Raw genomic sequence first — 26,848 nt, forward strand, 5'->3', positions numbered from 1 at the left:
GTAACACTGCTGCTTGTTTGGTTGTGATTCTTGACACAATTTCTTGGGACAATAGCTTAGGTCAAATAGTTTATCCAGGAAACAACATCTGCCATGTATCACCTTAAAACTAAACATCATCCTAGCTACACTCAGCTCTCCAGATAATCACATTGATCAGTGGTCTATGAGAATCTGTGCTATTAAATGAATAATGTTAAGCATGACATTGACCATTTTACATAAAAGGTGAGTCAGGTCTCCCCTGAAACATGTGATCTTGAGTTTTGGATGAGATAACAGTCAGACTGTGGTCTTCAGCAGCCATTAGGACTGGGATAACTGGGATGGAAGGAGAACTCGGATAAAGGGTTAAGCTTGCAGGTCAGTATTGAAAGGCGATTACCCAGTCCTGTAGACTGTTTGGGCTCTCGATGACAGAGAAAAATAAACAATTTGAGAGACCCCCCACCGTACCCCTCCACCCAATGTGTGTGTAACCAATGTGAAATGGCTAGCTAGTTAGCGGTGGTGCGCGCTAATAGCATTTCAATCGGTGACGTCACTCGCTCTGAGACCTTGAAGTAGTTGTTCCCTTTGCTCTGCAAGGGCTGTGGCTTTTGTGGCACGATGGGTAATGATGCTTCGTGGGTGTCAGTTGTTGATGTGTGCAGAGGGTCCCTGGTTCGAGCCCAGGTAGGGATGAGGAGAGGGACGGAAACTACACTGTTACATGTGCTCATGTCACATCTTCTGATTGATGACCCCATAACCCAAGTGTGGATGCTGGAAGTAAGTACAGAGGACCCAATTATGATATATGCTGAGGTTAGCCTATACAGTATATCATTTGATTTAGCCTAATGTGTGGTCTTCAGTCGATCTCCCAAAAATGATGACCATGACTAAATCCTGACCCAAAAAAATGACATACGAACAGTGACTAATCTAAGTCAAATATCACTCCTCAAAACGACATAAAAAGTCATACGAAGTACTCCATGCATGCTCAATGATAAAAAGCATATGGCATCGGTGGTATGTCGTGCAGACAAAACAGGGTTATTTCGCTGCTCAGTTACGGGAAATCACATGGGCAAAGGACGAGCACTGACTGAGTGACAGGCAAACATATGGCTGCCACAGTGGCAACCACGAAAAGCACCAAAAATAAAATCTAGGAGAAATAGCAGAAATCCTCCCCCTAAAACGTTTGCAGATATGACCAGCAATGAAATTACAAGGAAATGAGGAGCAGATACAGGGAGCAGTATACGGAACTCTGAACTCAAGCCACGGCTGGAAGAGGGACTGCCACACAATAAGCAAACAAACAAATTAAAAACAAACAAAACCAAAGGAGGAAAAGAGAATGGGAAAAAAACGTTAAAAAGTCTCTAAGGTTACCCTTTGGTTATGACCTCATTGAGTATTTGTGTTATTGGGTAAATAATTTGATTCAAAACAGAATTCACTAATTCTCTTTGCCAGTTCCCAGTGCAAATGCTGAGGAAACTGCTGTGGCTTGCTTATGATAGCATAAGCTTTGCATATTGAAATGACAGCAAGTGAGAGTTCTCGGTTCACAGTATGTACATTAGTTAATCAGGTCTTTTGTTGTCAGATGTCATGTCCTGCTGCGGTTTCTGGGATTTTATATCCGTCCCCACGAGAACCACACTGGTTACATGTATTCGTAATGTGATATCTTGTATTGCTCTCCTGAAACAAACAACTTAGCTGTCTGACAGGCTCCAATGAGCAGAGAGGCTTGGGTGAACTTCTTGACTTTTGGGACATTTTGGACAGTTGGTTAAGTGTACCGTATATAAACTAATCTGTGAACACAGTGGTGTGGTGTGGCCTTGTTCAGTTTGGGGCCATCTGTGGCCACTCTACCCTGCATTGTCAGGACTGAAAAGAGAGAAGAAAGAGAAACATCGGAAAACAAGAACCATCTGGTAAACAACCACATTGTAGTCAAAGCAAAATGTGCTTTCCTGCCCTCCGTCCTACTTGCAATTTAACAGTTCCATAGGTTGAGCACATTAAGAGGGCTGTGGGTGACTGGCCTGACACCATCGATGGCAACCACAGTATCTCGGAAAGATGATAAATATTAACTGCACAGACAACCAGACTCATAGAAAAAAAGTGCTCATGCAGAACCCTTTAAACAGAGGGTTCTACATGGATCCGAAAAGAGTTCTCCCTGGAACCAAAAAATAGTTTTCCTATAGGGACAGCTGAAGAACCCTTTTGGAACCCTTTTTTCTAAGAGTGCAGAACCAAAGCTTTAGCTCCGAGAGCTGTTTGGTAACTAATTACACAAGTATAGTTCCCTGAACCACCTCCGTTACATTTACAGCAGACGTGCTTATTTGACCCTTCACAATCTCGTCACTTACTTACTGAAACTTTGGTAAGGTGAACAAAATCATATGTATTTTATACTTTAGCCCTAACTCCAATATCTGCAACAAGATGTTTTAAAATGATGTCATAAACTGGCAAAGTACACAGTTTTGTTTATTTTACTAGGGAAGTCAGTTATGAACAAGTTCTTATTTTCAATGACAGCCTAGGAACAATGCCTTGCTATTGGGCAGAGAGACATATCTTTATGTTGTCAGCTCGGGGATTCGATCTGTCAACCTTTTGATTACATGTCCAACGCTCTAACCACTAGGCTACCTGCCACCCCGATAAATGAGTAAGAACCATAAGAATCATAAAATATAATACACAACCGTATGGTAAATACTGTCTATAATACCAAATAATTATGCCACTGAAAAGCTATAGACAGAGAACTGCAGAAGTAGGTTACACCTTAAGATGGACCAGTCGCAGCTGTCCTCTGTCAGCTCCCAGACATGGCAGGAGCTCAGGGGGCTTGCTGTGACACAGGTCACAGATGTGAAAGTGTGAAAAGTTGGTGGAGTGAGAGGTAATGGGTAGCTACAGCTGAGGTGTCCGTGTGCTACAGGTTGGTCTAGACTGCATCATGTCATGAGTGCAAAACATCCTACCCATACAGGCCACGGATACATAAATATTATAACACATGAATAGGCAAATATTCGGATTCTGAATCATTTCACAGAGTGGCCTACCATCAAAAACAAGGGAGGAAATGCATCCCATAAAATGGAAATAGCTGTTCTATCATTCAGCCTACAGTAGCAGCCAATGTGTGGTGTTCAATGTAGGCCTACATTCCATGAGACTTTTGAGAAGAAAAAAAACATGCAGGGCTTGACATTAAGCTGTTTATCAACTTGTTTGACGCAAGACACCACTTTACAAAATAAAACACATTATTATTCCCATAGCATTATTACAGAGAATCAGACAAATTATGCTACCCTCTGCCTATGGTCTACTTATCGTAGCTTATTGAAGCTGGTCTCCAAATACACCACTGCCCCATTAACACAGAAAAAGGCTCTTTACCTGACTTACTTTTCAAAGAAATGTACACGTTTTGTGCTCTTGTAGGAAGCAATCACTCCCCTATTGCTGACTTCAAATTATCTATAACTGAGCCAATAACTCACTAATTAGCAAACAAAATGTGCCCAAGTGGCTACATGCAGCTCTTGCTTTGATCTCAAAACAAGCGCATGTACTCATGACCGCTCATTCGTGTAAACAGTCCAGTTCAAAGTTAACTTCACAGATAAAAAAAAGTACATTTCACAGATCCATATATGGCAATAGTCTATTTACATATAGGCCTACTGCAGCTCTGATTGGTTATACCGCAATGGTCTGTGTAGATTACAGGCTGTGTCGTGCGTGTCCAATGCGTTCTGCCTTCAACAAAATCTCCTGCAGTTAGTTTTGCATACTAAATCTTGCATAGTTCGTTTTGTTTCGGTACGTTGCATTGAAAATGGCTAATATTGCATTGATTCAATCACAATTTCTACAGTAAAGGGAACGTTGATAGTGTTAGCTAACAGGGGAAACTCTAGAAAATTTAGTGAAATTCAATCTCGTGCTTCTCTGCATGGGTTGATACCGTTTTCTTGTGCGCCGCAGTCCGGGGGGAGCTGGGCGGCAGTCTCCGGGCTACTGCGCGCAGTTTAGAAGCGTACGTTGCCCCCTAACATCATTTCAAGAGCACGGGTTTAACAGGGCCGGTTTCAGGCATACACGACGTAAAAGGTCGTTTGGGGGCCCCAGTCGCTAGTATTGTCCACTAGCCTATACTCTTCTTGACTAAGGTGGGATAGTGACCAAGCCACTGACACATCTGCTAAATGAAAAAAACACACTAGGCTGCACGACTGAAAAACTAACCCCAAATGTGCAAAAAATGATCCCTTTATGTTTACAAGTAATTCACAATTTTGCGTGAATGACCTGTTGTAGAATAGAAAGGTTTGCCTATAATAACACATAGTTTATTCATCTCTCTACTCTGGCCCTACATTTCATACAAAGGTCAGTCAGGTGGGAAATTTCTTATACAACTCCAGAAGTGGAATTAAAATCTGACCTTGAATTATAGGCTACACAATTTACATCCAATCAAATACTTTCTGTATTTTCATTGATTTGGAAAGTTGCATCGACCTGCAATATTAATTGAAGAGCTTTATAGGTGGTGGGGGGGTTGAAATTTTGAAATGAAACAACGTGGAAACAACGTTGATTTAACCTGTTTTTGCCCGGTGGGTTGTGCGGGGAGCACGAATTTGTTAAACTCAACACTGAGCCAAAGATAGTTAAGAGCTTTCCTGCACAAATGTAGGCTACTCATCTCAGAGAAGATGATGCTCTTTGCTGATTGGCCCATCTCCGTTTCCACCCGCTGGTGCTACTTACGGTCTGCAGGAGCTGACTGTCACTGTTCACTGTAGAGAGCACAGTCAGCACTCCGGCGATTTGCTACCTGTTTCAGAAAGACGCACGAGTGCGCTTTACCTCTCCAGGCACAGCCAAATGGACCCGGCGGACTAGACGTGATTACATGTAAAAGGCACCTAAAGAAATCAGCAATGTCTTACAGTTGCATTATCCGCTGCCACAGGTTATTACTTCTGTGTTTTTTGAGGAGGTAACAGAGGAGGATATTGCATGCCAACATGGATTGCCTTTTTCTTTTGATATGGACTTTGCCTATCCCACTTGTCAGCTGCACATCAGTGAAGATTTTATCCACTCTGTGGTTCTGGAACACATTGAAGGCAGGTGACAATTAACTGTATCATCAGATATACTTTTAAATTGCAGTAGGCTGCCTGTTACAGTACACTGTTGCGCTTGTTGTGCCATTAACTTGTTGCTACCTGTCGTTTTGCAGACGCTGCATATCTACTGCTCACATTCCATTCATTCTGTTTCGTCCACTTTTGCCAGTGACACCAGTGGACTGAATCATGGTTTGTATTTTGCACGGGCCGGTTGTTTACTTCTCTCCATAACTGATGAGACAATGGTTACTAACAACATTGTAGTCTGCAACAGTCTGTAACTTTTACAATCTTTTCGAATGAAACAATAACAAAGCTACTGTTCAGAAAGAATAAAACGCATTACTTGTATGTGTTGTGTCAGGTTTATCGATGAGTCACCAGGTAAAGCGCTCATGGTGCCTTGCGCGCATACTGCCTCTCTCGTCTTCTTGGCTGGTAAATTTAAGCCACGCGCGTTTGCCGGTGAAGGAATTCCCTGCAGAAGCGGCAGTTTCCTCCTTGAGCAGCTGGCGACGGGGCGGGTAGAGTTTAGATGATTTACATTCTTTGATTTACCAATGAGAGTGGATGTGACTGTAAAAAAAGATTTGGATTTGTTTCTGGGCGTTCCTATTAGGCCTACGTGGCGTCTGATACTGTTCCTAAATGATGGGTGTCGTTGTGCTCTTATTGAATAACTGTTTATTAGATTAATATAGGCTATGGTAGTGGAATAAGGTTTACAACTTTTGGATCTGAAACTTGGTTTGATTATGAAAGACCCGAATACACAAGCCAGTATGATATCAAATTCTCCCCTCATAAGTCACTTAAATATTATAACACTGTTTGATCAATTATACCGTGATCAGTATAAACAGACTAGAGGGAGTTGAAATGTGTGCAAATGCTTTGTGCCAATAAGATGAACTTATTGGATGTGGGTTTGGTGGTGAACTTTTCTGTGGTTCTCCCCCAGATTACATGTTTGTGACCCCAATTGAGGTGGATGCTCGGGGTGGGTATGTGTCCCACGATATGCTGCGGCGAGGCCGGAATAAGAGGTCCCTGTCGTCCATTGGGGGCCCTGTACACTACAGGCTCTCTGCCTTCGGGAGGGACATGCACCTGGACTTACAGCCTGCCATGGTAGTGGCAGAGGGCTTCACAGTACAGGTACTGGGGACAGAGGGCATCACCACATTGGCACAGGAGCCAGCCCATCAGGACTGCTTGTATCAGGGATTTATACGCAACCTCACAGCTTCCTCTGCAGCCATATCTACATGTTCTGGCTTGGTAAGTGTCCCCTTGAGTCGTTAAACGTGTTTTTTTTCTCTCGTGATTTAGATTTGTCATGGATTACACCTTGAGTCAAACCACCTTTTGTATTATGCAAAGTAAGCAATGAAAGAGAAAAATATTGTGTTTCTGTTTCTGTGTGTGAGGAAGAGAGAGGGAGAGAGGGGTGTGTGTGTGGGAGTGAGAAACGGGGGGGGAGAAGAAGTGAGGAGAGTGGAAAAGAGACAGTTCTGTTTTTTTTTTTAAAGTTGCTGGCCTTAGTGTCTTGCTCACTATTTCCTCCCTTAGGCGGACAAGCAGATCACATGTCCCACCCCGGACACTAGGCCTCCATAAAACATGCCTTTATTTTTGCCAATAGCCTCTACCTCCTTTGCTCCTTGCTCTTTTGTCCCTTGTTTGCCCTGCTTCCCCATCTCCCTTGTTCAGTGCAATTAAACCCAGGGTGAAGTTTCAGCCGCTTGGCTGGCAGTGCTAATCTTTGTATTGTTCTTTTCATTAGTAGTAGCTTCTCCACAATTAAACAGCAGTGACCCATTATTTTTAAAACTGTGCAAGGACACAATGTGATTTGGGAGCAGACGCATTTGAATAGACTGGAAGGACTCTTTGATCTGTTTTTCTCCTCCTCAGTTATCCTTTTTTCTTTTCCCAAGGATGACCCGAGGGCCATCAGAAATTCACTTAGTCTATCGTTTCTTAAAATGTGCTTCTACTTTTAGATTTCAGATGGAAGGGAGGGAGAGCCACATTAAAATACATACTTTTACAGTAGTACATTAAAACTGAATAAAGGGGAAGAGAGGAAAATGCACAAGAAAGAAGGTCTGTCTGTTGCACTGAAAGAGTGCATAGCCTGGAGGAGTTTAACCCCACATGTCATCTCCCCTTCACGAGGAGCTTTGGATTAAGTACAAATGAGGACCCATTCATCCCCGTTGATCCTCAGCAGCTTCTTTTGCCTGGAAACAGAGGATCACTGGCAGCCTGTTTGGGTGAGAGCTAGAATTTTTTTCTGCAAGAAGAATGTTAATTCCGAGTTTAGAGTGGTGCTCCGAGGGAGGATGGTTGCTCTCTCTATGGGCCGATGGAGGCCCTCTTTGTGGTAGTGTAGGTCTCCACTGCTGGCACACAGACAGACGGCCGGTCAGAGAAGCCCCGGCCTCCACAGTCCGCCCACGCTGGTCCTCTTAACTACTGTTTGGGTGCATCATGCCCCAGCAGATGGAGGGGGATTCTGTTTTTAAATCAAGAACAGGCAGACTCTGTATTAAGACCGGGGATAGGGGATTTGCTTAGTAAATCCTGAATAATTTAACATGGTGTTTTTAATTACACTCCTCATGAGAAGGACATGTACTTCCTTTGTGTGTTGAAAGTATTTTCTCTTTTTCTCTTTTCTGCTGACCTCAAATGACTTGAAGGCATCAGTTTAAAAAAAAATTGTACAGGTATTGCTGGTTGCACACAGGAGTTCTCTGCCTGCATTCTCTGTTCCAGAGGTCACGGTGGTTGACCTCAGTCGCTCCCTCTTTCAGGGTCATGCTGGCCTCAGTTCCTCTGTAGTGCAAGTTCAAAGCTGCTCTCCCATTCCTCTGTGAATGCAGGGAGAGATAAATTAGAGCTCTGCTGTCCTCCCCAGGTCACCGCTCCGTACAGTGGGTGACAGAGCCAGCCCTTCCTCACAAGGACCAGACCCCAAGAGCTGAACTGAACTCAACAAGAACAGTAGGCTTGGATGCACTCTCTGAGACCTTCATTAATATGTCATTTATTATCTTATTGGACGGCGGGATCATTGGTGTGTGAGCCAGCTATATTGTCTGGCTGTTGAGCCATTAGATTGCCCCTTCAGCGGATTCCGGTTCTCTGGCTAAGCGTGTCCGACCATGACAAACTCAGCCATGACCTTTCCCAAGCCCCCTCTTCCACGTTAGGATGCATGTCTCTTTAGTCTATACAGTTACAGCCACACCTTCAAAGGTTTTAAGTGCTAGCTGAGAAAACGATGAAACACGTTTCTGATAAGACTTCAAGTTCATCTAGGGGGCATATTTTATGTGGTTGAAATAGTCTGCTTGCATAAAAGTGTCAAAGATAACACGTTACGCACGCATTCACATTTTCTCAAGAGATGCTGAAAGAAAGAGACAAAATGAACATTTGTTGTATAATGTTACTGCAAGAAATGCATAATTCTGCTAGAGTCAATATTATATTACTCTACATGTGAGAGGTTATAGGCCTACAGTCAGTGTCCAGATTGCAGTTATTATTCCATTTAACCCATATGAACTTCAATTAGGAATATTCTGTTTATTTACAGATACAGGGATACTCGTGAACGGGATATCAAAGGTTCATGTAAACAGCTTATCCCGAGGAAGACCAAAAGCGGGATATGAGCTACCATCCGGAATACTGTGCGCATGTAAACGTGGTCTCTCTGAGACATCTCTCTTTTCAGTGTTTCCTGTGGTATTAAAGCAGGTCACTCTCTCTTAGGTAACCACATATATTCTGAGAACAGGTTTTTGTTGTTCTTCTTTATTTTCGAAACGAGGCTGGGAGGGCTAGGTGTATTCTTTTCCCACAACCCCTGTAGAGTTGTAGACCGGTTCTAATTAGGGAGGTAATTGAGTCTGTTTTGATGTGTACTAAGGGTCTTTTTAATGACCCCCATGTACTAGGGGATGAGTGTGAAAACAAACCTCCCCTTTTCCTTTCCTTTCTCTCATTCCCCAGCTTGTTGCTCTCAGACACCTCAAAGGAGGCTGTTTATTTTGCTCAGGGTCTTATTGCAGGGACAGTTGTGATATCCTTTAACAATGATCTGAGGAAAGGAAACACGTCAGTAGACATGCACATTTGACTGTCTCAACAAGGTGTATGTAAGTCGTAGGACGTTCCACTGTGTGGAGAAAAAAAAGACACTCATTCTCTTCCCGTGGTGTGGTATCCGTCATATAACCGGTTTAGTGGGATTATTTTTAAAAAAAAATCAGAATTATAGTCCTATATATATTACTAAACATGAGTTATAGGTGATTTAGTCACCATAAATTATTGTTCTGGAGTGAACTTTTCTCTGTAGAGTATCATATTTAAATGTTGTGCACAGGCCTGAAATAAACAAGATGGCTGATGCTCAGTTCTTTCTCAGCACCTCATATGACCTACTGTAAACCACAACTCTCTCTGCTCAGTGTCCCATGGGCTCCATCCCCCCACAATGGGCTCCATATGGATGCAGGGCGTACAGGGCGTAGGGCTGAGTCTGACACATGATGAGGAATTCTCAGGTAGGACTTTGGGCATTTGTACTTGTCCATTTTCATAAGAGGACTGGACAAATTGGAACGTCTGTTGGAACTCTGTAGTTACTCTGGCTCCCTAGTCCCACTCATAACTCATAGGCTGTTATGCCACATACGACGTGAGCCGGTCATGTTGTGAGCGCTGCGGAGGGAGATTCCCTGGTGGTCTCCGTGGTGACAGTGATGTAGTGCCCACCGCTAGATGCCAGGAGGAGAGGGAGCCAGGCCCTTGCCATTCTGCTCTTGTCACAGGCATTGTGCTCGGGTTTCTCACACAAGACGAATGAGGAGTGTTGAAGTGGTCGTCACTTCACAAAGCAGAATCCATACATATTCCTCGACCCGTCTGTGTCAGCACAATAGATGCAGTACCCCTTTTGTTAGACAATACGTTATTTTCCAACAGCGGTTCTGGCTTGTCGTTAAATGAGGATAGCGTTTTGACCTGTATGGCTGCTTTTGTGAACAATTTTTCTCTGTATACAAGACGTGCACAAACATGGTTGCAGAACAGACCAAATCAACATTGGTTGCAGATATTGCAGATGGTATCACAGGTGCAGCTAAATGCTGGTGTTTCTAGCTCCAACAGTGCAGCAATACGTAGCAATACAAAATAATACATACATAATCCAAAAAGTAAAAAAATAAAGAAATTAAGAAATGTCGTAACGAATCCAATTAACAACCCAAATAGCAATGTAACAGTAATCCAAATGCAACCTACACGTATCTACACTGGATGAATTTACACAAGGAATATTCTAGGAAGGATATGTACAGCAGTAGATATATTAGAGTGAGCTATGTCGAGAATCCAGTATAGAAATAAATATGCTGTGTGCATAAACAGTGTAACTAAAATGCAATGTACAGTAGTAGAAATATTAGTATGAGCTATGTCGAGAACACAGTATTTAAATGCACAGTACACAACCCCAGAGCAAAATGGATAGAATTGCAGGAAATTAGCTTCCTGAGTCCGGAATATAAATGATACATACGTATGTATGTGAATGGTGGGTATAGACAGTATGGACAGTATGTGAATAGAAAAGGTGTGTGTGTATAGCAGTAGATTCTTTATTTATCAAAGTTTTATTTGATCAGGGAGTCATACTGAGACCAAGGTCTATTTTACAAATGAGCCCTGAATGACAGAAATGACAGAAAATACACACATCAAAATATAAATCCAATATGCAAGTAGAAAGAAAAACACATTCATCAATAAGAAGGTCCTCAATCAGCTATATAGGATGAGCCATGTCTAGAATACAGTATGTACATATAAAGTGGGTAAAACAGTATGTAAATATTATTAAAGTGACTGGTGTTCAATGACTGTACATAGGGCAAAAGTATCTTAAGGTGGAGTACTGGATGGTAGCTGGCTAGTGACCGTGTCCGAGGTTCAGGGCAGAGTACTGGAAGCAATGGAAACAGTAAAGATGTTAGCTTAAATTGAACACAGAACCATATACAGTATATCCCATATTTACTTCAATTTCTCTTTCCCCCTCATATCCTCTCCTTTTCTCTATTTCTGACCTTTGGTGAGTTTGGGAGGGACTGACTGCCTGAAATAGTGGACTTCCCAATTTGGCCACCTGCTGAGTCATCATCCACTGTCAGAGGAAGTTGCTTGGTCCCAACTGGGCTGACAGGAAAATGAGGTGAACCTTGCCCATTTCGATTCAGCTGATAAGGGGGCTCTATAACATCATTAGCCATGGTGTTTCCAGGCCCACCTGTGCTTTATTTGGAGAACAAGGGCTGCTCAGTGGGTGTCTATGCTCTTTAAAGGCAATTAGTGACGCCACACACTCTGTGGAATGCTCTAGGCTAACGCTGAGGGAAACTCAAATCATTATTGACCAGGTCGAATGATAGACACGGAGACATAGGCCTCTCACACAGACGAGGGCTGTATTTTGGACTGATAATGGCCTGTATCCTTTTACCATAGCTGACAGACACTGAGTGATGTGGATGCTCTGGTCTGCATTCGCCGACACTGTGGTCACATGTAACACTGAGCTGGAGTGCAGATGCGTTTTAGAGCTTTATAATCACCGGGTTTGGGTTTCTCACACATCTCTCTCCCAGTCTTTAACAGCATGTAAGCACTTACTAATTTAAAATATAATGTCATGGTTGGGAGCCTTAAAAGCAGCTACAGTTTACACAAAGACAGGCTAATTACGTTTCCCCCCGCAACAGATCCTAAGGAACGAGCTATAAATTGTGCCTCGCACTTACACTGAAGACATGCATGGTCGAAATGTGTAAGGTTACATGTGTGTCGTCACAGGCCTCAGAAAACCACATGAAAGCAAAAGCAAAGTCGTGTTGTAATAGCTTCCATAGGAAAGTCCTCTGAGACCATTGGTGTATTTGCTAATTCCCAACAACATAGACTGTTGGGTTCGGAAAACTGTCTCCTCAGAGTAACCACGTGCATGTTATGCTGTAAACTGAGAACGGTGGTGGGGGGAGTCGTCTGATGTCTGCAGGTCTGAGGAGAAATAGACTGGTGTTTAACAGAGGACATCTCCCTCTAATCTGTGTAACTCTTACAAGTGTACATTTAAGGAAATCACTAGAGGTCTGCCACATCAATATTACTTGAAGTCTCAGGACCTGGTGTCTCTTTGCTCCCTGTGAAATTCCATAAATCTCAAGTACCTTTCAGAGGATATATGTTGTCATGAATAACATCCATTTAACAGCATGTTACTATACATAGCAAAACATGTATTAAATGTAATGCCAGAAATAATACAGTACATTGAGGTATGTACCTGATATCACCTGATATTACTATCAGTATCTGATATTAGTGATATTTTATGGCTACTAGTATGCTTATGTTTTCTTTGCAAGTTGTCCCTCCAGTGTTCTACTTTTACATTTCATCTGGCAGTTCTTCTAGTCTTCTCAGGACTCTCACAGACATACAGTTCAGGCAGAACAAGAAGAGAGACGCACCACATCCCGACAGATGGAATCAATTTCCTCCCATTATCAAGCATAGGCACCTCCATATGCTAACTGCTGGAAGATGTTGATAGATATTTTACAGTAAAGTTTGGTATGTTTCTGAGACAAATGGAATACATGTGTGATAATTGAGTGTGAGGTGGTGTGGGGGGTTGGCAGACAATGGGAAGCGCTAGCTAGCTAACAGTGGATTTCCTCCAGGGTGTTGGTTAACGTTTGTTGTGGGTTAAAGGGGAGCAGGCACATCACAACAGGAAGTGGCTAGTGAGATTCCAGGCTAATATGCTAATAGATTTACACAGATAGGGGTTGGAACCTGGAAGAGGTACTTTGTCTCCTCCATCTTTGTCTCTTTTACAGTTTCAGTTTGTGTGAGTAATTCGGTCGCTGTCAGATTTGTTAATAATGCTAGAGGCTTAGTTCAGGGTAGCTTCACAAAACATATGCAAATGTTAAAAATGGGCTCATCTGGGATGAAGTACTACTGTCACCACTGCAAAAATGAGCAGAAAATATTATCTTTATTGATGTAATGCATAGCAGAGATTTATACAAATAGCATCCATATATCCATGCATAGGCCTATGTTGCTTGACAGTTTGCTGAGAGTTAGTTGGTGAGATCCCTAAACTCGTCAGTTCAAAGGGCTGGAGCAGTCACCAGACCGACCAGGCTGCCAGATCTTTACAGTGCAGTGGAAAAGTGTAATGAAATGACAGTGCGGGTTACACTCAAGTCTTGTGGCTATTAAGGAAGTGGAAGGGTTTCTAAGTCCAGTATAGCATTGTGTATCCTCCCCAAGTTTGTCAGTGTCTCTCTGTCCTCACGCGGTCTACTCCTAGATTATGGCCTGTGTCGGGGGCTAGCTAGGGCTGGTTCATAAGGAGGGGTGTTCTGGCTGTTCTGGCTGCCCAGCTGTGGTGAAGACATGTCATACTGTTATCCTCTCTCTGTCTGGACACAGTGTTTGAAGGCATGTGGGGCTCTGCCGAGGTCACATTAGAGGAAGAGGAGGAAAATGTGACACAGGAAGGCAAAGGCACACAAGGTACCCCGTGGCTCGGCCAAAATAGACGTCACTGCATTTAGTGTAAACCCCCTTTTGATTGAAACCCATCAGTCGGAAAGAGAAATCACTCTGCCTCAACAAAGCACCGGAGCAACACAGAGAACGAGGCTGACAGACATCGACGGACACCCGATGCCATTTACTGCCCATTAATATCATGGGAGAAACAGAACCAAATTTGACAAGAGCCTCTGGGTTACTCACATGGCCTTTTGATCCTCATCGGGGGAGGAATGAGTGATACGAGGTGGTTTGGTGGTTCTGTCAGGTCCTGGGAGAAGAGGGATGGATGGGGTTATGGTGGACTTTGCCTCCCCAGAGTGCCCCTGTTGTACCTCTGTCCTGTCCCAGGAGGTGGGAGTCAGGGAGCGGATGCCTGTGCATGTTGGCAGTCTGCCATGGCTCGCCACTGTTTTCACAACAAGAGCTTCTGCATGGCTCCCCCTTTGTGCGCTTATGTTTACTTTGCCACCTGCTAGTCTGGGGAAATGTGGATCAGGAGGGTGAAGGGGGAGGTGGGTGTCACGCATAGAAAATGGACAGGGGTCATGGGGTGTGAGGGGTGTGGATGACAATGCACAGCTATTTGGGCTGGATTTGGAGAGTAGGAGGTGAGATTAGATGGCATTCCATGGCCAGACAGAATTTGTGAGGTTCAGCACTCTTAGTGATCGATCTTAGACATGGTCAGAGAGTGGAATGAACTGCTTAACTTGGTCATCAAATGGGAGAAAGGACAGAGGTTTGGGGAAACCAAACAACAATTAAATGGCTGCATTCACCTTTCTTCACTCAGTTCTTTCTCTGTCTCATGCAATCACATAAACAAGTGATCAGGCAATACATAATAATATAGTAGTGCTGACCAAAAGAAAATACATTTTTTTTTCTCTCTAGTCTGCCAATGCTTATCAAGTCCATTTCACCATTATTCCTCTCTTTGTAACTCACTGTGGATGAGGCCAAGTGGATACACGCCGCTAACCAGTGCTGTCTGACGCTGTCTAACCCTGCTGACATGAACAGCCACAGCAGTGAACGGATGGTCTGTCAGAGGCCAGGGTGTTTATCAGCCGGTCTGTCTGTCTGTCTGGTAGCCCTGCCAGGCGAAATAAACCAAACCACTGCTTCTTCATTCTACAGTAACACGACACGTTTCACATACTGAGATAAATGCACGCTCAGCTAGCACAGCGCAGTGAACTCTTCCAGAGAACATCTTGGATGCGGTCGTTGCTGCCAGATTAATGGTAACTCTGTTCTAGTCTTATATTGCAAACCTTCAGCTGGAGGGCTGTTGCAAATGCATTACAATTGCTCAACTATAACCAACCAAAACTACACTGAACAAAAATATAAATGCATCATGTAAAAGTGTTGGTCCCATGTTTCATGAGCTGAAGTAAAATATCCCAGAAATGTTCCATATGCACTAAAAGCTTATCTTTCCGCAAATGTTCTGCCCAAATTTGTAAAGATCCCTGTTAGTGAGCATTTATCCTTTGCCAAGATAATCCATCCACCTGACAGGTGTGGCATATCAAGAAGCTGATTATTAAACAGTATGATCATTACACAAGTGCACCTGTGCTGGGGACAATGAAAGGACACTCTAAAATGTGCAGTTTTGTCACAATGCCACAGATGTCTCAAGTTTTGAGGGAGTGTGCATTTCACATGCTGACTGCAGGAATGTCCACCAGAGCTGTTGCCAGATCATTTAATGTTCACTTCTCTACCATAATCCGCCTCCAACGGCATTTTAGAGAATTTGTCAGTACGTCCAACCGGCTTCACAACCGCAGACCACATGTATGGAGTCGTGTGGACTAGAGGTGTGATGATGTCAACATTGTGAACAGAGTGCCCATGGTGGGGGAAGGGTAATGGTAATGGTAGGCATAAGCTACGGACAAGAACACAATTGTATTTTATTGATGCCAATTTGAATGCACAGAGATGCCGTGATGAGATCTTGAGGCCCATTGTCATCCCATTCATCTGCCACCATCACCTCATATTTCAGCATGGTAATGCACAGCCCCATGTTGCAAGGATCTGTACACGATTCCTGGAAGCTGAAAATGTCCCAGTTCTTCCATGGCCTGCATACTCACCAGACATGTCACCCATTGAGCATGTTTGGGATGCTCTGTACACCATGTTCCAGTTCATGCCAATATCCAGCAACTTCGCACAGCCATTGAATAGGATTAGGACAACACCCCACAGGCCACAATCAACAGCCTGGTCAACTCTATGTGAAAGAGAAGTGTCGCGCTGCATGAGGCAAATGGTGGTCACACCAGATACTGACTGGTTTTCTGAACCACTCCTCTACCTTTTATTTTAAGGTATCTGTCACCAACAGATGTACTGTATATCTGTATTCCCAGTCATGTGAAATCCGTAGATTAGGGCCTAATACATTTATTTCAATTGACTGATTTCCTTATGAACTATAACATGTTGCATGTTGCATTTATATTTATTTTGAGTATAAATGAAACTGTCAGCCTGTGGTGATGTTTGAAATAATATTTTACACTTCCATATAATGTAATGCTATAAATAAGGATTCTACAGTTGTATTATATGTATTATAAATGTTTTATTAATTGGAAAGTGCTTTGTATCTATATGTCAAACTTTCAAAGATGAATCATATTGCTATGGATTGCCAAATGTAAGACTTGGTGCTGAGGCAGTTGCACATGGCCCATAGACAGAAAGCTGACTAGTGAGTAAGTGAAATGCATTTTCAGAGGTGTTACAGTAGCTGGCTGCCTTATGTTCTGTGATTGTATAATTTATGAAACTATATTTTTACTTTTGACTTGAACATCAACCCCTCTCTCCACCTCCCTATTGTTCCATGTAATCATCAAACTACACACACACACACACACACACACACACACACACACACACACACACACACACACACACACACACACACACACACACACACACACACACACACACACACACACACACACAGGGAGGGTGTTGAAGAAAAGCCTAGCTATCTGCCTCGGAGGATGACAAAGAGCTAATATTGGATCTTTTCGATCAGTGGTTGGCTTTCTGACAGGGTTCCATAGAGAGGCTATCTCATACATCGTAGCTCTCCTCTAACATGTGAAGGGAAAGTGAATACCGCTGTGTTTCAGCTCTTTTCGCTAATCAAATTGATTCAGTCCCCTCCAGTGCTAGCTCCGATAACAGGACCACGCTGAAGTTGAAGATTAATGGCCTCCCACCTTACTGTGTTTTTACAGGCAGTCTCCAAGAGGTTGTCTCAACACTTTATTCCTTTCTTTGGAGTGTATTGGAATCCTTTACATGAAAAGCTGGTTAGTTAAAGAGCAGTTTTTGGCAGAGGTCTGTTCAAAGGGACTTTTTTCACTTTGAGTTTTTGAGTTGTTGTTTCTGTTGACCTGCAAGCATTTTAAACACAACTAGTTTGCAACCTTTTACCAGTTACACTCTGACTGCACTATTATATATAAAGCTCTTGCATCATGCTACTTTATGTATTTCTTCACTGTATCTGACTGCTGTATCCATGGCGACTGCCAGTACTTAGGTTGTAGGCAGCAGTTTTTTTTTTACTGCCGTGTTTGAGAAGTAAACTACACTGTAACTGAAGACTGTAATTTATACAGTAATGTGGGGTATTATCAACAGTAGAATGGTACTGTTCCTAGAATACTAGGGCCGGGACGATACAAGTATCACAATACTGGTTATTATTGTGACAAAGAAACAAAACACAAAGCATATTTATCTTTAGGAAAACAGCGCTAATGTTGGAAACAAACATCATTATGTTGTCACTCAGAGTCACATGTATTTATTTTCCAAGCTATAGCCCACAATATTTTTTTACTTAAAGCAGGTTTTTAAAGGACCAAAAAGTTTGGTCTACTTCATGTTTTCACTTTTGGGTACCGTACGCCAAAAACATTTTTGGGTGCATAGAATTGTTGTTTATGGCTCATTAACATATTTTGAGGCGTGCCTTGTTTAGAGGCTATATTTGTTTCACCCATGAGTGAGAATGCTGTACAAATTGAACTCCTATGTGGTTATAGTGCGCCATTAATTTTAAAGATTGGAATGGCAGCAAGTCTTGAACCCTTAAATGGTTGTGGTTTGCCATGTCCTTTTGGTCTGTTTGCCCTGTAGCTGTCAGTTTGAAAGACTTTGTTAAGGCCTCTAGAAGTGCAAGTGATCTAAAACACCAAATATGCATGAATATGTTGTGATGTGTAAATACTTTACCAAGCCACCAACCTGCTTTTACCAATTCCTTGTAATTACAGTAAAATACGATAAAATACAAACTCCTCCTCTCAATTAATTACATTTATCCATTCATTCATTCTGACTACGGTAGCATTGACTTTTGTACAGTATAATACAGTCAATTCTACAGTATTGTACTGTGTGTAATTACACAGTACTTTCTTTGATACCGTATTTATATTACAGTAGGTGTACTGTAATATGAAATACATAATTGTACTCTCCACTGAGTTGCCTGTAAGTTACTGTCAAATTCACAGCAACCCCTTTACAGTGTAAGAGTTGGTTCTAGATTGTCTCAGAACCCACTAACCTTCTGGGTAAGGAATCCTGTGTTGAGGAACAGCTGTCCCAGACTACCTCTTGTACCTTGTGTTATCATCCTGACAGACAGTAAGTCACATTCCTATGGGAGCCTGACCTATGGAGACACCACCTTGTCCCAGGGTTTCTTGTGTCTGTGTCTGGTTTGACATGACTCCTCTCTATTTTTATGTCCCTTCTGCCTTATCTAAGAACTGCTGACAGACCTCTTACTTACGCCATTCCTTAACACATGACAATCTACATTACTTATTACTCATCCGGCTCTCGTCTTCATCCACCATGATGAATGTTTAATGTTGATGAATAAATCTAAGGCCCAGGGGTATCTGTGCTCTTCAGTCAGGTCTGATCCGGATGTCTGATGATGAGTACTTCATCGCCCCCTTGCCCCAGCACCTAGCTGCAGAGCACAACTACACCTCCCCGAGTGGACACCACCCACACGTGGTCTACAAACGCTCGGCTGAACACAAAGTCCATGGTGGCCAGAGGTCTGTCCACAGCTCCCAACCTGACAACCCAAATCTACAGCACCATCACCAGCATCACCACGACTACCAGCACGGGAAACTGCAGAGACAACACTTCTGTGGACGCCGCAAGCAATGTATGTAAGGGAACTTCCTTATTATTATGACTGCCTTTGATGCGCTCACATGAGAAAAACACATTCAGTCACGTGGGACTGTGTGTACAGGACAGTGGTAGTAAAGATGGTAGAGAGACATGCTTTGTAGTTTTATCACAGGAACAGAATGATAACAGTACAATGACAAATAACAAAAAATGAAGGTCAAAATGTTCAAATGTTCCACTACTGATTGTTTATGATGTAATGTGTATAATGTATTTTGAAAGAAATATAGTGCTCAGATTGCCCAGGGGTATAAAGTAGCTGGCCTTTATTGAAATTAAAACTCAGAAGCAGCATGAGGAGTGAATGACTTTGAATATTTCCTGCTCTTTCAACGCTCTGCCGGCCCCTTGCTCTTATCAGGGAAAGGTCCAGGAAAAAGGAGGAGCTGTCATTTGAGCTCCTTTCCAAAGCATTTCTCCCCCTGTCTCCTCTTTCTCTCTCTTCATATCTCTATCCCTCCCTACCTGCCCTCTATCTGTCTACCATATCTCTGCAGACACTCCCAAGCCCCCTGCTGAGGATCGTCTCGTCATGCCTGATGAGTTTGAGCTCCCAGGCAGGGGGAAGCGATCACCCGTCACGTCTAACAAGGTGGGGACCCTGAATGTGGAAACGCTGGTGGTGGCAGACAGGAAGATGCTGGAGAAACACGGCAGAGAGAACGTCACCACCTACGTCCTCACTGTTATGAACATGGTGAGCAGGGGAGGGACACCAGTCAGTCAGTCAGTCATCAGTCATGTAACATATCCCAAAGTAGATTTTATCCTTAAGCAAAACCCTGGCCTTGACAAGCAGTGAATGTCATGATTTCTGTATTTACTTCACACAAAATGTTAAGCAACGATTCATTTTAACCGAAATGTTAATCTACAACTGGCAATCTGGGTTGGTTTTGTTTCAGGTTTCCAGCCTTTTCAAAGACGGGACCATCGGAACTGATATCAACATTGTGGTGGTCAGCCTGCTTCTTCTAGAGCAAGATCCAGTGAGTCACATTGATCTGAGTGCCTGACAAAAAAATCACCAGTCTCCCCAACGTCATGAATTCTCCAGTCTCCCCTTCTGATCTCTTCCTCTCTGTCTCTTCCCCAGCTCGGCCTGTCCATCAACCACCACGCTGACCAGTCTCTCAACAGTTTCTGCCAGTGGCAGTCGGGCCTGATCGGTAAGCGCCACGACCATGCCGTGCTCCTCACCGGCCTGGACATCTGCTCTTGGAAGAACGAGCCCTGTGACACCCTGGGTAAGGGGGGTGGGTGGGGGGGTTGGTAGGGGTGGGGGCGGGGGCGGGGGTGAAGTAGGTCAGCCAGGGCTCCTGAGGGGACTGTTGGAGATTAGATCCCTTAGTAATGGTGCTGCTGGGGGATTAGACAGCACCAGAGATCATGGGGTCACTTCCAGGGTGGGCGGGATCCTGCATGCTCTGCCTGGACTCCCTCCGGCAGGGGATTTCTCCTGCACTAAATACACCCTTGTAAAAACTCACTCACACACACATACACACAAGTATGGCCATGCATACATGCACGCACGCACACACATGCACCCACCCACACACACACATCTTACACCCATCCCGTTCTATTCTTCTCTTCAATAGTGTGAACGATTGGCAGCATTGTCAGATCAGTTAAAACTGAAGCATCAGCCAACTATAATTAATTCATCTCAACGGCCCTAAACCACAAGTATGTACTTTGGGACGTACAGTGTGAGGAGCAAGCGGGGCTTTGATTTAAATATGCTCTTTGTAACACAGCCCACAGCTTTCTTGCTACAATCCATAGCGTTCATGCTCTCCGTGGACCATTTAAACTGTAAAGACTGCCTCTATTGCCATGTAACAGCAGTCTTTGCTCCCTCTAATAGTGGTATTTGCATTTTTTAGGTTGGCAATAGTAATGCCTGTATTGAAAATAAGTTTGTCGTGTAACACTGCCTGCGGCCTTCCTTTTCCCAGAACAGTTATGTTGTCTGATGGTTTTTTGTAGATAGACATAGTAGCTTTGTTTGAATACATGATATCTCCCGTACAATACTCTTTTACATTTCCTCCTCTCCTTCTGCTTATCTCTGCAGGTTTTGCTCCTATAAGTGGAATGTGTAGTAAATACCGGAGCTGTACGATTAATGAAGACACAGGACTGGGCTTAGCTTTCACCATCGCTCATGAATCAGGCCACAAGTAAGTCCATCAATGCCCTCGCAATTAGCACTAGCCATGAGCTTTACCTTCACATGCAGCAGAATAGACCCCCATGCATTTTAGGAGAAACAGGAGAACACCAAGTGCAGGTGATGAACGTGTTACTATACAGCAGTGTATTGGTGGGACATTAGTCCTAACAAATGCATGCAGGCTTAGTTTTTATAGAAAGTCGTGCTTAGTTGCAATGGGACTGCTTTACTCTACAGTGCTACATCAAAGGTGCAAAGAATACGGACCGAAACAATCGCATTATGCTAGCAAAGCACTTCATCTTCTCCACGACAATGTGTGAAACCATATGAAGCGCCACAGGCGATGGGTATGCTCTGTTTGTGTTTACACGTTTCCATCGAGATAAGAGGCAGTTTATATTTGACATTTGAGATTGAATTATTATGGTGAAGCCCTTTGTCTGCTTGGCACTCTCTCAACACAAACGGGAAAGAACCTGTTCCTTCGATACGCCGAGCCGGTAACATGTCAGAATTCCTGTAATTTTCATAATCACATTTGGTCAAATTAATAGGAATCATTCCCAGAATTTGCACATTGTTCAGATGAAAACCACTTCCAGGCCAAATACCATTAATCACTGACAAATTGAGGGCATGTCATTTCTAAATAGATGACGTCATCTTTTACAGACTAGTGAACCTCAGCTATGTACTGTTCTGTAGGAGGGTAGACCTTAATGCTGTATCAACACATGACTGGCTATAACACATCTGTTTCTAAAACAAGCGTGAGGCAACGTGTGACCCATCGCACTCCATGGAGCTTAACGAGTTTTATAAAAAAAAAAAAAAATGTTGTAAGGTTACTAAGAGTAAGAGTTCAAACCTCTCTCTCTCTCTCTCTCTCTCTCTCTCTCTCTCTCTCTCTCTCTCTCTCTCTCTCAATGATCTGTCTCTCTGGCAGTTTTGGGATGATCCATGATGGAGAGGGGAATCCTTGTCGGAAAGCTGAAGGAAACATCATGTCTCCAACCCTGGCAGGAAATAACGGGGTCTTCTCCTGGTCTGCCTGCAGTCGCCAATACCTCAGCCGCTTCCTTGGGTAAGCCTTATATATTGACAACTGATATGGCTGCCATGCATGTAATGATGTGTGGTTCTCTCCTGCACCTGTTTGTGTTTAGGAGTCTATCATTCTAGGTCCCTGTCTGATTGTTTTCTTGGTTTTTTTCCACAGAACAGCTCAAGCATCATGTCTGGTGGATGAGCCCAGGCAGATTGGGCAGTATAAATACCCAGAGCAGCTCCCAGGTCAGCTCTATGATGCTGACACACAGTGCAAGTGGCAGTTTGGCTCCAAGGCTAAACTGTGCAACCTGGACTTTGTCAAGGTAGCTGACACTGATAGGCACATTCTTACTGGGTTGCATGAAACTGTCTGACAAGTGTGCTACTGGGAAAACTAGGCAGGGTTTAAAACCAGTATTATTTAATTTGCATGATCTTTCTGGGACAAACCATTCTATGTCTAAAACAGCCATATTTAATCTCCCATTACAGTATTCAAAACGGGTCCAACAGACTTGAACACAAGCCTAAGGGAATGGGCCTCCTTAAGCTTCCACTATAAAACATTCAACAAGACATGCATTGACATGCAAATCCAGCATGAATAAGGAACGGGTCAAGAAAAGGAGGTTGTGTGTGGGAAATCAACATCCACGCCAGTCCATCTGTAGGATTAGTGCTCATGGTATAGCCTGCTCCATTGTGTATCCCCCCATACAACCTTTTGTGTTCTCCTGAACGCCAGCCCTAAGTTTGAACCCGTCTCCTGAACCTCGACGTAGGTGACTCTACATCTTAATTAACAAGGATTTGGGATGTTTGCCTCCCCGTGTTTCTTCCCCCTGTTGGGATTCTGCGGTCGTTTCGCACGGTGCAGAGGAGAGCTAATTAGCCGCGTGCTCTGCTCTTATGGCTGGCCGTGGCACACTAGCTCAGTCAGTCTGCTGCAGAGTTAGATTAGAACGGGGGGGACCAGCTCTCTCACAACCCCGGTCTCGCTAGCTGTCTGCCAGATGCAATCGGGCGGCACGCCAGCGTGGCACAGGTCCACTGCCTGGCTCCCAATGCCTCATCTCTCCATACATACTGCATTGTGGGAAGAAATAAAATATACATGAATAGCGTGTTTCAGGGAATACAATGATTGGTTTTGACAGGTTTTTTGGAAATGGGGGATTATTGCGTGTAACCATGGCAGTGGGATGTTGGTGGTGTAGTGGTGGTGTTCTGATGAGGGGAGGCAGATGCTGGACTCACTGTTTGGTGTTTCCGGTCACTCGGCAGGACATCTGTAAGTCACTGTGGTGCCACAGGACAGGTCACCGGTGTGAGACCAAGTTCATGCCCGCTGCCGAGGGCACCAGCTGTGGGACTGACATGGTAAGTGTACCATCTGTTTCCATGGCAATGTTGCCCATCGTGAACGGAATGGGAGGAGACAGGGATTTCCCTCTAACATTATCATTCAGCGTAACACACTTTCAAACACACACAGACGTAAAAACACACAGGGACGCGTACACAAATGCCCAAGGACAAAAGACAGGTTCACTCACAAATCCAATATGCACACACCTGCAGGAGCGTTTTGTGCATTGTTAAATGTCCCATAAGGACACAAGGCTCCTATTCTTTTTCCACAGTGAAAGATGATATTGGGAGAGAAAGAAAGGTGGTGATGTGTGTGAGTGTGTGGTTTGGCTCAGACAGGCCTAGGTCTCCAGGTGTGGTGCTGGGCATTCACCCAAACCAGGAACCTCAGCACTGGGGCAAGCCAAAGATCCTACCACCGATACTAACTCAACTTTTTCCTCTCCACCCCGCCCCCATCTCTCTCTCTCTCTCTCTCTCTCTCTCTCTCTCTCTCTCTCTCTCTCTCTCTCAACAGTGGTGTCGGCGAGGCCAGTGTGTGAAGTATGGTGACCACGGTCCGAGAGCTGTTAACGGTCAGTGGTCAGGATGGTTGGAGTGGTCGGACTGTTCCAGGACATGTGGGGGAGGGGTGATGTACAGGGAGCGATCCTGCACCAGCCCCAGGTACAGTACTGTTTGTCATACTAGGGGGTCAGGTGTATTATTTTTAACAAAAATATCTACATATATTTTAGGATGTTGTGTATCCCTGTAAATAATCCGAAGTCATGTAAAAATTACAGTTTTGAAAACAAAGCTTGTCCCCAAAAAGTGGTATCTTGGCCAAACTTACCCCAGGGTAAGTTGAGCCATGGGACAGGGTAAGTAAAGTCGTCTACAAATTATCATAGGTCAGGCCCTGTTGTTACCTCATATCCCAACGATAATGCCTTGCATTACGCCTGTAATGAAAATACTTACATTTGCTCGACTTGCTCTTGGCTCAACCATTGGCTCAACTTACCCCAAGACAAACATTTTGACTATATTAGCCCACAAAGCTACAAGGAGGCACTTTCATGCAAGGTTTAGGACCTCATATTCACACTTATAGAGACCCCAACTGGTGTATAGAACAATCTTAAAATGTTCCACTTGAAACGTCTAACACACCAAATTCATTTGACTTGGTGAGAATCCGTTTTTTGGACCTACCTTGTTTACCACTTTTTCCATGACTCCATGAAATTATGACCTCTTCCTAAAATATTTGGTCAAATTATTATTGTGTATGGTGGCTGAACTTACCCCTTTGGCTCAACTTAGCACACTCTCCCCTACCATAACAAGCCTAGATTTGCACTGGGTGAACTCAAGAACCCCTGGTAATACCCCAGAGAGGATTGTTACTGTGAAAGTTACTCCTCCCTCTTTTGAGGCACTTTACCTTGTCTAGCAGAGCTAACGCTCCATACAAGACGGCCGATGGATAGATGAGCTTGAGGCATGATTAGCCACGTTTTACCTCAACTGTTGCTTGTCTTCGCTAAGTCTCTACCAGCACCACCATAGAACACATGAAGAGTTCCACATACAGTGTGTCTGCTCCGTGCAAACAGAACAGGGTTGGATTTTGACAGGTAAACATGGCCTTCCTCCCAGTCAGCTCCCCCTGACTTACTAACTGAGCACCTGAGAGCGTGGCCTGCCTGGCTGCCTGCCTGCCAGTTGGCTGTCAGCCCATTAAACTATTATCTGTCAGTCTACAAACAGACAGCAGGCCAGATTAAAGGGTTCTCTCTCATGCCAGTTTAACCTGCTCAGTGCTACTCAATGCTCTGCCTCAAGCTACTTGTCCAATCTTCTGACTTCCCTAGGAAACACAAACCTCTTCTTCTTCAAGCAGTCACAGCCGAGGCATATACTGAACACACACAAGTAAATATAGAGATAGCACACAAATGCCCCAACACTAAATTAAATTCTCAGGTCCAGATGAGTTTGTCAGATCTTCTGTGCACTTGGGGGCTCCCGAGTGGTGCAGTGGTCTAAGGCCCTGGTTCGATTCCAGGCTGTATCACAACCAGCTTGTTGTTGTAAATAAGAATTTGATCTTAACTGACTTGCCTAGTTAAATAAAGGTAAAATAATTATCTCTTTCCTAGATTGTTCTCAGAATATGTCTGATTGATGTCAGGCTACGTGTGCTTGTTGCCTGGTACACCCACTAGTAGTCAGATGGATGTGAAAGCTCAAGAAGATTCTGTATTAATTTGAGATTAAGACTTCCTCTGAGGGCATGTTTGGCTTTGGAGGGCTTGGCTGCTTCAGAAAAGGACAAGGAGCTGAAAGAAGGAGGGACATTATTGATAGACAGGTGGCTTAGATTTCTAAGCATCTGGCTTGTTCTCAGGTTTGTGTCTTGCAGGATGGGATGTGATCATGCCTATTGGATAACATCCAGCCACTCAACCACTTTGATTTGCGTCAATGATATTGAAGACCTCAACTCAAACCTTTCCAGTGTGTTGAGAACACTGATTTCTTTGTTCCATAATATTGATGAATATGGTGATCTGTTAGCCACACCAATTAGACTATGATCGAGAAATGTCATTTCGTAAGACTATGATTTAGAAATGTAATGGCAGATATGATTTCCAGGACAGTTTAGTGTGTGTGTGTGTGTGTGTGTGTGTTTGTGTGGGTGTGGGTGTGTGTGTGTGTGTCTGATGGTGTAAGCCCAGGTGTTTCATCCCAGCAGTTGCAGCAGGTTGGTGGAGGACCTCTTCTCTCAGCACAGGCATGATAGAGTGACCTTCCCAGGCACAGGTGTTCCTATGCTGTCACTGTGTGTAAACTATGTGGCATGGGAAGTCCACCTTACCTTCCTCACTTACGTATGTCTCTTTTCGTTAATGGCGCAACGTCTCAATGGCTTTTACTGGTACCTCAAATCAATACATGCAGACAAAAGCAAAAGAAATACAAAATCCCACAAGTGGGAACCCTCAATTGGATTGGATGTAGTGGCTCAACACAGAGTTGGAAACTCCTTCTCCCTCTCTCTCCCCCAACAGTCTGTCCAGTCAACGAGCCATATATGTGTTGGAGGACTGACATTGGTGAG

The 26,848-nt window shown here is 43.8% G+C and overlaps 1 protein-coding gene across 2 annotated transcripts in view; it reads left to right on the forward strand.

Moving 5' to 3' along the window:
- Nucleotides 1-4,851: 4,851 nt before the first annotated feature.
- LOC110526274 (A disintegrin and metalloproteinase with thrombospondin motifs 18) overlaps nucleotides 4,852-26,848 on the forward strand; it is a 47,878-nt gene continuing 25,881 nt past the window's right edge. The window contains exons 1-12 of one of the 2 annotated variants that reach the window (XM_021607089.2): nucleotides 4,852-5,177; nucleotides 5,294-5,372; nucleotides 6,145-6,464; nucleotides 18,834-19,101; nucleotides 19,628-19,827; nucleotides 20,036-20,119; nucleotides 20,227-20,377; nucleotides 21,214-21,319; nucleotides 22,262-22,399; nucleotides 22,535-22,688; nucleotides 23,650-23,745; nucleotides 24,254-24,402. In XM_021607089.2, the coding sequence (XP_021462764.2) occupies nucleotides 5,076-5,177; nucleotides 5,294-5,372; nucleotides 6,145-6,464; nucleotides 18,834-19,101; nucleotides 19,628-19,827; nucleotides 20,036-20,119; nucleotides 20,227-20,377; nucleotides 21,214-21,319; nucleotides 22,262-22,399; nucleotides 22,535-22,688; nucleotides 23,650-23,745; nucleotides 24,254-24,402 (1,847 nt within the window). In that variant the 5' untranslated portion in view covers nucleotides 4,852-5,075. Of the gene's footprint in view, nucleotides 5,178-5,293; nucleotides 5,373-6,144; nucleotides 6,465-18,833; nucleotides 19,106-19,627; nucleotides 19,828-20,035; nucleotides 20,120-20,226; nucleotides 20,378-21,213; nucleotides 21,320-22,261; nucleotides 22,400-22,534; nucleotides 22,689-23,649; nucleotides 23,746-24,253; nucleotides 24,403-26,848 lie in introns of those variants that run through there. The other variant, XM_021607090.2, reaches the window with a different exon arrangement.

Source organism: Oncorhynchus mykiss, chromosome 6 (assembly GCF_013265735.2).
Source record: "Oncorhynchus mykiss isolate Arlee chromosome 6, USDA_OmykA_1.1, whole genome shotgun sequence".
In the NCBI taxonomy this organism is placed as follows: Eukaryota; Metazoa; Chordata; class Actinopteri; order Salmoniformes; family Salmonidae; genus Oncorhynchus; species Oncorhynchus mykiss.